At 47.4% G+C, this 10,623-nt stretch overlaps 1 protein-coding gene across 1 annotated transcript; it reads left to right on the top strand.

Moving 5' to 3' along the window:
- The first annotated feature begins 530 nt into the window (after positions 1-530).
- On the top strand, positions 531-10,618 carry LOC311159808 (intraflagellar transport protein 140 homolog). The gene is made up of 12 exons (XM_084216154.1): positions 531-690; positions 2,912-3,102; positions 4,115-4,210; positions 4,555-4,687; positions 4,777-4,920; positions 5,314-5,442; positions 5,644-5,826; positions 6,518-6,724; positions 6,887-7,099; positions 7,179-7,345; positions 9,655-9,796; positions 10,332-10,618. The coding sequence occupies exons 1-12, from the start codon at positions 532-534 to the stop codon at positions 10,530-10,532; spliced, it is 1,965 nt and encodes a 654-aa protein (XP_084072280.1). The 5' UTR covers position 531; the 3' UTR covers positions 10,533-10,618.
- Positions 10,619-10,623: the final 5 nt, after the last annotated feature.

The following is a 10,623-nucleotide window of genomic DNA, read 5'->3' as shown; positions in this document are numbered from 1 at the left end:
CACCCTGTGCCAGGGCCTGCCCACCCTCACAGGGAAGAATTTCTTCCAATCTGAATCTCCCCTTTTGCAATTTAAAGCAAAGATTGTCCCCCCCCTTGTCCTGCCCCTCCAGGCCCTCATCCCAACTCCCTCCCCAGCTCTTCTGGAGCTCCTTTAGGCACTGGAAGATGCTCTTAGTTCTCCTCAGAGCCTTCTCTTCTCCAGGCTGAACATCCCCAGCTCTCTCAGCCTGTCTCCAGAGTCGACATGTAACTGCTGTTGTTTAGACATTGGTGTAAATCAAAGTCCACAATATTTCCTTAAGGTTGGGGTCATTTAGCTCAAGAACTGACCTTTGTGTGTCAGCCTGCTTCTGCTCCTTTCCATCTTCACACAGCTGCTGGAGTCTCTGTTACAGTCACCCCATTCCCAGCGTAATGATGGTTTCCCCTTTCACACTCCCCCTCCTCACATCTCACTTGCCTTCCAGGTGACACAATAACAGCTCTCCTTTTCTTTCCTGTTTCCTGCAGTGAGGCTGTCTGGGAGAACATGGCCCGCATGTGTGTGAAGACTCAGAGGCTTGATGTTGCCAAAATTTGCCTGGGGCACATGGGTCATGCCAGAGGAGCCAAGGCACTGCGGGAAGCTGAGCAGGAGCCAGAGCAGAAGGCCAGGGTGGCTGTGCTGGCCATCCAGCTGGGCATGCTGGTAAATCCCACAGCCAAGCTGTGAATGGTTTATATCAGACTCTGAAAAATTACTCCGTGAAAGAAACTGCTGACTAAAGGAAACATCTTTTAAAGATTTTTTAATGTGTGAAACATTTGACAGAAATCTGCTTTCGTGGAGCATAAGCCTCTTCCGAGCTTAATCATTCTAGGTTTCACTGGATTTTAAAAAGGCTATATTTTATTATAGTTTAAATGCTATAGTTTAAAGGCTATATTTTATTATAGTTTAAATGTTTCAACAAACATGTTTTAAGCTTTGATATGGAGCTCTGATATTTAATTTCTGATATGGAACACAAGTTCCAATTTGAACTTATTTGTTTCTAGAAAGGCTAGAGCTGTGTGCTGTCACAGTGATGGCTGACCTGAGGTTGTTGAAGGAGTTCAGGGAAAATAGACTTTTCCTGTGGGGCTGGAGAGCTCTGGTCAGTCACATTCATTGCCTGTGCTGTCCCAGGGATGCCTAGACACCCAGATTTCTATCCTGATTTCTCCCACTGTGTGAGCAGGAACTTGGCTGGATCCAGCTCAGACAGAGGACAAGATCTGGTGGTTCCACCATCTGGAGCCCAACCTGGCAGCAAATACACCCCAAAGTGGACCTTGTGTCTCATGTCTGTCTTCATTCCCCTTGACTGCCAGTAGAACTGAAATCTAAGCTGGGTTTGAGACCAGCATTGTCATATGGATTGAAAATTGACTGCTGCTGGTTAGAGAGGAATTAGTATTCCACAAATTTAATACTTTTAGCAATGATCCATAAGAAAACCAGAAATATTTCATTTGGGAACCGTCAGAGATCCAGGCATATGATCTGTCAGATGGAAAAATTGGAAAAGAATTTATGAAATAACCCACAGTCTATAGGAAATACTGAATTAGATTAAAAAAAGCTATGACAGCAAAAATCAGTTTGGGGCCATGTTTGAGGAGATGCCAAATCCTGGGGCCTGGATTTGGTAACTCCTGTCTGTGTATTCAGGGCAGCTACCACTGGAATGATGACCTCCAGCCTTTAAGTATCTCATTACAGAAAAAATAGTTGATGAACTGTGAAAGGTTCAGACAAAGTCAATGCAAATTTCTCAGCTCTTGGAAAGATTTCACAGAAAAGGAAGTCTTGAAAATGGCCAAATAATTAGAATTTGGCTGGAAAAGGTATTTAGCAATCTATAGTTACTTGATGACTATGAGAGCAAGAAAGAGAGAGAGAGAAACTATTCTGAGTTAAAGGTAAGGAAAAAAGGAAAATTCAAACGAAATGTTTGTAAAGGTTTCCTGGCAGAGAAAACTATGAGGCTGAAAAGTGTCAGCGTTTCTTCTCTTGCATATTTGGATCTGTTTGGAGACGTGGAAGGGAACTACAGCAAAACAAATGCAGTTCTACTGCTTTTTTTCCATCCGCTGCAGAGTCTTAGGGCAGGCATCTTCCTTTTCCACTTTCTGTGCTTTTTTTAATTTGAAACAATACAAGACAGAAAGCATTTTTCTGTCTTGGACAGATAATCTCAATTTACTAAATATAGTGTTCAGCTGGACAGCAGTTGGGTGGAGCAGGAAAGTGCTCCTTCCACAGGAGTTAGAACCTCTCAGAGAATAAAAATAATAGTTCCAAATTTGCTCGCCCTTGCGTCAGCACCAGCAAAACCCTCCTGTTCTAATTCTGCAATAAATTATTAACATTTATTCCCAGGAATGGAGCTCAGTTGTCCACAAACAGCATTGCTACCTCTGAGATCAGCTGGGAGGCCACGGGGGTTCCCTGGCTTGCAATACCTTAATTCTCAAACCCTGAGTGCCAGGATCTTCACTTAAGCCCCACCCCTGGGTGGGCAGCATGATCATTAGCTGTACCCCCACCTAAGCATGTCTCCATTTTTGGTGATTCACACTCTTGATGACAGCGTTTGATCACTGATGACTTGATTGTGTCACTCCCCTCTCTCCCAGGCAATCCTGTACAATAAATGTCAGGATCTGAGCGATTTCCTTATTTTTACATAACCATCCTGTCTCCCAATAACATGCTATCCCAGGCCACGTATATTTAGCTGGTTAAACCTTCTGACTGAGTGATTGTTGCTTTAATTGCATTGCGATGCCCTGCACCTAATACACTGTTCCAAGGAGTGCCTGGTGTGACTGACATGCAGAGTGGTCAGGGCTGACGGGGATTTCGGGTGTTCCTCTCCCCCCAGGAGGATGCAGAGCAGCTGTACAAGGACTGCAGGCGCTATGACCTCTTGAACAAGTTCTACCAGGCCTCCAACCAGTGGCAGAAAGCCATCGAAACGGCCGAGGCTCACGACCGGGTTCACCTGCGCACCACCCACTACAACTACGCCAAGCACCTGGAGGCAACGGGGCAGCAGAGCCTGGCAGTCACCCAGTAAGCACCAGCTGGGTGTAGCTGGGGGACTGGGAGCTCTTTCTCCTGTGAAGATGGGTGAAGGAGGATGTTTGATGATGACCAGTAAAAATAATTTCATGTCTTTTCCTGTTTCTGGTGCCTTCTATCTCACAGAGTGAAAGCATTCCCAGTGAAACCTCCCAGCACCCTCCCATGCAAATAATGTGTAGTGTCTTAAAAAGTCAAGAGTCTGTCTGGGCCAGTAGTGAAAACCCATCATATCCAGTCCTGTGTTTGTCTCTGGAAGACCACTGCCATCTTTTCCTTTCTTTTCCATGAAAAAACCAATTATTTGCTTTTCCCAAGAGTCCCAGACACAACTGCTGGAGCAGAATTTAGTTTGATTTGGTTGCTTCTGGTGGCTGATGTTCTCCTGTGACTGCCAAGTCCCATGAGAAATTAGGAGAGGGTATTTTTGATGTCTTGTATTTCTTGTTTGAGATCTTGTTTTTATATGAGTTTACCAATATGAAAGTTCCCATCATCACCATCCAATAAGGGCAATTCTGTTCAGAATGAAAGCAGAACTCTGCTGTGCTCAGGCAGACCCACTGATGGCCATGGTGGGCAGTGGGGTTAGGAGACGTGCGTGCTGGGGAAGGGAAGTGACCTCTCAGCAGTGGCACCTGATGTTGCAGTGGGTGGTACAATGTGGAGCCTGGGCCATTTGTGAACTGTCCAGACAGGTGTGCTTGATGCTTGGGGAACTTTCTGGAATACTTCTTTGGGCCATTACTGGCACTTTTAAAGTATTTTGTGTGCTGTGAAGATCATACCTCCCTGCTTCCAAGTGCCTGGCAGTACCGTTGAACTTTTAATTGTTGATGGTGCTGGTGGACTGCAACTGGTCTTACAGTGAACTTGCTTATATAGCTGAAGCAGTTGTTGCCAGTGTTGTCTGTTGATGGCTGGCAAACATGATTAAATAGATTAATAGAGAGCTAATAAGGAGGCTGACATTTCACATGTAGTATGTCCTTCTTCTCTACAGCTATGAAAAGTCAGACACACACAGGTTTGAGGTACCTCGAATGCTCTCTGAAGACTTACAAGCCCTGGAGAACTACATCAACAAGATGAAAGACAAGTCAGTGCTATGCTTGTTCCTTCCACACATGCTCTCAGGTCTGACAATTTGTGACGAGTGCGAGGATGACAGAGTGTGAATCTTCTCAGTCTCATTCTACCCCTGCCTTATCCACTATGATCCTCCAACAGCTTTTCAGGTTTATGCTGCACTTGCATAAGAACTGCCACATTGTTATCCAGGCTAACATCAGTATAGTGCAGATCTTGGCAATGTCACACTTGGGTTGGGGTAAACCATGAACACACTAAGAAGTGTGTTCAGTCTTTAGTTCAGGCTCTCTAGGAGTGACAAACAGCATCTGTCAGTTCTCATTGCTGCAGTTAATATTGTTGCTTTTCCAGGAGCCTGTGGAAGTGGTGGGCACAGTACTTGGAGAGCCAGTCAGACATGGAGTCTGCATTAAAATACTACTCACTGGCTCAGGATTATTTTTCCCTAGTCCGTGTTCACTGCTTTCAAGGCAACATTGAGAAGGTAAGGCAGCCTGCTTCCACCTGCTTCCAGAGCTCTCATTCCTGGGAGGAGCATGGACCTGAAGTAAAGCTGTACAATTCCCTCTGCAGGCTGCTGAAATAGCAAATGAAACGGGGAATGGGGCAGCCTCCTATCACCTGGCACGCCAGTACGAGAGTCAGGAGGACATCAAGCAGGCCGTGCACTTCTACAGCCGGGCCCAGGCGTTCAACAATGCCATCCGCTTGTGCAAGGTGCGCCGAGAGGTGCAGGGTGCCACACCAGCACAGGCTTCTGCCCTTTGGGAGTGTCAGGTGCTTGTGTGCCTGTTCTGTCCCATAAGACACTGCCTGCTCTCGAACAGCCCATGATGAAACTGGTCCTGGTTTCCACTGACCCCTTCTACCAAAGGTGGATCAATAACGCCTTGGTGGTTTGGAAACTTATTTTCTTTAACAGCTCATCGGAAACCCCCTGAAAGAAATAATCATAATCAAAGCTAAAAATCACTTGGGTTGTAGAGGTTTTACACAGAAGGGGGTGAGAGTTTAATACTATGGGACAGCATAAAGACACAGACTTGCCAGAAGTTGGAATTACAAAATTTTTGTGTGCACACCCAGAGCCAAACCTTTGCTTTTGAACAGGCGAATAATTTAAATGATCAGCTGATGAACTTGGCTCTCCTGAGCTCACCAGAAGACATGATAGAGGCAGCCTGCTATTATGAGGAAAAAGGGGATCAAATGGACAGAGCTGTTATGTTATACCACAAGGTAAATGTTTTTTAGTAAAAACTCCCAAACTTTACACTGAAGCAGTTCCTACAGTAAAGGAATGTTAAATCAGCTGTGGTCCTTACTATGTCCTGCTTTTTAGTAACTTTTTCATGGTGAGTAATGCTTTATTAAGCCAGGGAGTCCTGTGAACTGGTAGTGCTGATTCTAGTCTTTGCAGTCTCATTCCTAATTTTGCAGGCAGGACACTTCTCCAAAGCCCTGGAGCTGGCCTTCGCCACGCAGCAGTTCGGGGCCCTACAGCTCATTGCTGAGGACCTGGATGAGAAATCTGACCCAGCCCTGCTCGCCCGCTGCTCCGGGTTCTTCATTGAACATGCTCAGTATGAGAAGGCAATGGAGCTGCTGCTCACAGCCAAGAAGGTGAGCTGAGCCCTCTGTCCCCTCTGCACAGGTAGAGCAGCCTAACAGGTGTGTACCTGCACACAGCCATTCATCTGTGCAGATAAACAGGTATCAGAGACACTTGTAAAGTTTCAAGATTCCTCCTAAGCCAGTGATTCAGAGGCACTGGTAGCTCAGCCTCGACAAAATGCTGGACACCAGACCAGTCTGTGCTCACTCCTCGTTAACAAGCTCCCATGGCAGGCTTTTTTCTACACTTTGCAAGGGTACCATAGCCCTTTTCTGGACTACAAGCTTTTGTATAGCCTACTCAGAATTTGTTCCTATATGGGAAGTACCAAAATATTTAACAAAATCTTTCAATTTATTTGTATTTGCTAAAAATGTTACTATTGATCATGCTTAATAAACCTGACTGGTATGTCTCTGAAAATCTCATGTTCAGAGTCAAAATGGCTGAATCTTTAATGGCATACTTGTGTGAGAGCAATGTCGTCATGGAAGAACAAACATGTTCTTCTTAGCAAACAAGTGGGGCAGTGTGTGCCTGAACAGGGGCTGATGTTTAGACACGTAACTAGAGCCCAGTGTTCCAGACAGAGCATCCTCAGCTACTTGTGTATCTAGCTGATTCCTGTAGATTACACAAGCAAGGGTGAGGTATCATGGTAGTGTTTGCAACATCTCATTGCTCTCTTGCTCCCATCAGTACCACGAGGCTCTGCAGCTCTGCCTGGAGCAGAACCTAACCATCACCGAGGAGCTGGCCGAGAAGATGACAGTCTCCAAGGAATCCCAGGATCTCTCCGAGGAGTCCCGGAGAGAGCTGCTGGAGCAAATTGCTGACTGCTGCATGAGACAAGGCAACTACCACATTGCCACCAAGAAATACACACAAGCAGGCAACAAGTTAAAGGTCAGCCTGGATAGCCTCAAAACAAGGGTGTTTTGAAGAGTAAACCTTGAAGCAGACTTCCTACAGTAGCTACCCAGATGAAACTTCTGAGCCATCTTGGTGGTGTTTTTGCATTCACAATATTTTCCCTCTCTCCCTCTGTGCCACTCTTTCCCTTGCCAGGCTATGAGGGCATTACTGAAATCTGGAGATACTGAGAAAATTATCTTCTTTGCGGGTGTTTCCAGACAGAGAGAAATTTATATCATGGCAGCCAACTACCTGCAGTCACTGGATTGGCGTAAGGACGCAAAGATTATTGCGAATATCATCAGCTTCTACACCAAAGGAGGGGCCCTTGACCTCCTGGCAGGTTTCTATGATGCATGTGCTCAGGTACTGCCCTTTCTGTCACTGCTGAAGGTGTTTGGTTTATTGGCTCTGGAGCAAAACCATCTCCCTTCTCCTCTTGCAGGTAGAAATCGATGAGTATCAGAACTATGAAAAAGCCCACAGAGCACTGACAGAAGCATACAAGTGCCTTTCCAAAGCAAAAGCCAGAAGCCCTGTGGAACAGGAAAGCAAACTTGGTCACCTGCAGAGCAGGATGAGTCTGATGAAGCGGTTCATCCATGCTCAGAGGTGAGCTGCAGCATGGATAGCACAGAAACTATCATACCAGAAGTTGTAACAGCACCTAAAGTTTAACAAATAATTTGCAGCTTGCTGCAAAAAAAAAGCTACTGATACATTTTTCTAGCAGGGAAACCATAATGTGATTTTTAAAAATGCATTTAAAATGTTGCATTAAAGATGAAAAGGAAGGATAATAGACCAAGGGAGGTGTAGCTAGAAAGGTGATTATCATCAAATCACAGAATCAGTGACTGGTTTGGGTGGGAAGGTACTTTATAGATGTCCTGGTTTGAGAGGAAGTGGGTTTTTTGGGATGCTGTGGTCATCCCAATAGGTGCTCAGATTTGAATATTGACACCTGGTGTGGCCACTGAGGACATGGATCCGCCTGTGAGAACACAGCGGGTTAAAAGCTGAGAACTCCGGGAGGAAAACTCTCTTGGTTCTGTTGGTGAAAGAGCTCAGAGCTGCCCTGCCCGGCTCCGAGCTGGGCGGCAGAGGGGAAGCCAGGAGGCCTGAGTGAGGTGGGCCAGGCCTGGACAGAGAAGGGAGGTGAAGGCCCCTGCAGGATGGAAGGGTGGAAGAACCCCGAGAGACATCGGGCAGCCACCTCCAGGAGAGAGAGAGAGAGAGAGAGAGGGCTGGTGTCAGGAGAAGGCAGAGTGCGGTGAGAAGGTGCCGGCAGGGCAGCCGGAGTTCTGCACAGGCCGAGCCTGAGATTTTAACCCTTTTCTTGGATGATGGAAACCTTACAAATGCTGATTCCTCGTGGAGTTGACTGAGAAGAGAGAAAGAGATGGGATCAGAGGAAATGGGCCATGAGAGAAGTTGAGAAGAATCCTAGGTGGGAGGAGGTGATGGAGTGGCCTTTGGCTGGACTTTTCTTGTATAGCCATGGACAGAACCATTTTTCCTGTGACACAGAGACTGCATTTAGGGGGAGGCAATGGCTTGGAGCCAAGAGAGTGCAGTGATGTGATGTGAAGGAGTGGCGTGAACAGAGACAACAGGCGACAAAGGTGGTGGTGGTGCCCTCCATGTTCAGGGAAGAAGAGGATCTCTGTTCTCGAGACCCCTCGGCCCCAGGGGGTGAAATCTGGGGGGGACAGGGGTCCCAAAAGTGAGAGACTGTGCTTTTTTTGGAACTGGGCAAAGCATCCTTGAAAAGGAAAGCCCTGGAAGCAGCTCTGGTCCATGAGCAGTGGTGAGAGCACTGGGCATGGAAGGAAGAGGTCACGCTGGCAGATGATCTCTGGGCAGTGCCACGTGTGACTGGGAAACACAAGAGGTTTCAACTGTGCTTCCAGGGGAAGCCTATGGCACAAGGCTCTCTCCTTGATGAACTGAGAATTGATTATCTAAAGGGTGGTGATGGGCTGAGAGTTGATGATCTGAGGGGTGGATGTATTGGAAATTTGGTGGGGGGAGGAGGAAGAATGTTTTTGAAAGTTTTCATTCAGAGTTCTGTGTGTTTCTCTTTATATAGAGTTGTAGGTTAATAAACTTTTTTCCCCCTTTTATTCCTAAGCTGGAGCCTGCTTTGCTCTATTTCTGATCACATCTCACAGCAGACACCAGGGAGAAAGTGTTTTCATGGGGGGCACTGGCATTGCACCAGGGTCAAACCATGACAACAGACCATCTTGTTCCAAAAGCCTGCCATAGGCAGGAACACCTTCCACCACCCCATGTTCTTCTAAGCCACATCCAACCTGGTCTTGAACACTTCCAGGGAGGGGACAACCACAGCTTCTCTGGGCACCCTGTGCCAGGGCCTCCCCACCCTCCCAGAGAACAACTCCTTCCCAATATTCCATCTGACCGCACCCTCTGGCAGTGGGAAGCTATTCCCCCTTGTCCTGTCCCTCAGGGCCCTTGTCCCCAGTCCCTCTCCAGCTCTCCTGGAGCCTCTTTAGGCCCTGGAAGAGGCTCTAAGGTCTCCCTGGAGCCTTCTCCTCTCCAGGTGAGCACCCCCAGCTCTCCCAGCCTGGGTCCAGAGGGGAGGGCTCCAGTCCTTGGAACACTTTCATGGCCTCCTCTGGACTTGCTCCAGCAACTCCATATCCTGCCTGTGCAGGGACCCCAGGGCTGGAGGGAACTCTGCAGGTGGGGGGTCTCATCTGAGCAGGGCAGGGTAGAATCTCCACCTCCCTTGCTGCCCACACTGGCCAATCAGCCCCAGGACAAGGGGGGTTTCTGGGTTTTGTTTGGACTTCTGTCATGAAACCTTATGCAGTAAAAACTCTTCCCTGTCCTTGGCCGGATAAGCTGAATGCTCTCCCTGGGCTGTGACACTTCCTTTTCCCCTTTCCTAGAGTTTACCCTGAAGACACTGAAGAAGCAGTCAGGCAGTGTGAACTGCTCCTGGGTGAACAGGACTTGGACAATGCCATCCGGCATGGTGACCTCCTGGGATTTTTGGTTCAGCATTATGCACAAGTGGAGGAATTCCATACAGTAAGTAAAGTCTTAATTCTTCTAGCCTACAGAAGCCATATTGTCCACTGGTGCAGCTTGGTGGAGCATGGCTCCCACACAGGAAGATATTCCATGGTAGGAGCCTAAAAGCACAGCAGGGTGAGGTACAGCTCAGGAACTTTACCTCTCTTTTTCATTCTATGGGACAAGCAAAAAGGAAAGCTACAGGACACAGAGTGTAAATGGTGGCAGAATCTTAACCAATCCCAGTAATTCAATGAAAACAGAAGGTAAGTCTGGGTGCCTCAGCAATGCCACCACACTGTGTTTGTGGCCAGAGAAGAAAACTGTAAAATGGCAGTTATTTGAGGAAATAGTGAATTGCTTCTTCAGGGCAGATGTGCCACACACCCCCTGAAAAGGTCCAGTGCTCCAATGAAACATGAGGGTGCCAAGTGCGAGTTCCTCCAGCTGTGCTGATGAACTTCACTTTTAATGTGCAAAGTGCAAGAAATGGTTTACTGGGGCCCCTGTAGCAGTGCTCCCTCTGACAGTGATCTCTGCATTCCTTTAGGCTTATCGCTACCTGGAAGAGATGGAGAAAAGTATTCCAGCCTCGAATCTGAGCTACTACGTGTCCCCACAGACCATGGAGGCTGTGCACCGAGGAGCTGGTGTTCCCATGAGCCGAGCCCAGGCCCCAGCACACTCTGGCCATGGCAGCATGGACAACAGGGAGGAGGAAGAAGTGGCTGATGAAGTGGAAGACCCCTGACAACGATCATTTACCAAATGCAAAGCTGACTTTGTTATCAGCTCATTTATTCCATCCTCATTAGGGGGCCCAGATCAGTCACATACTGTTG

The sequence above is a fragment of the Fringilla coelebs genome (assembly GCF_963513975.1).
Source record: "Fringilla coelebs genome assembly, chromosome: 16".
NCBI lineage: Eukaryota > Metazoa > Chordata > Aves > Passeriformes > Fringillidae > Fringilla > Fringilla coelebs.
This window is presented reverse-complemented; position numbering and strand designations above follow the sequence as displayed.

What these genes read in the sequence shown, in the direction of transcription:
- LOC311159808 (XM_084216154.1), top strand. Translation starts at nt 532, where the DNA reads ATGGCCCGCATGTGTGTGAAGACTCAGAGGCTTGATGTTGCCAAAATT. An exon ending in TGCTGCTCACAGCCAAGAAG is followed by an intron (nt 5,827 to 6,517) that starts GTGAGCTGAGCC and finishes TGCTCCCATCAG; the next exon opens with TACCACGAGGCTCTGCAGCT. An exon ending in TCTATGATGCATGTGCTCAG is followed by an intron (nt 7,100 to 7,178) that starts GTACTGCCCTTT and finishes CTCCTCTTGCAG; the next exon opens with GTAGAAATCGATGAGTATCA.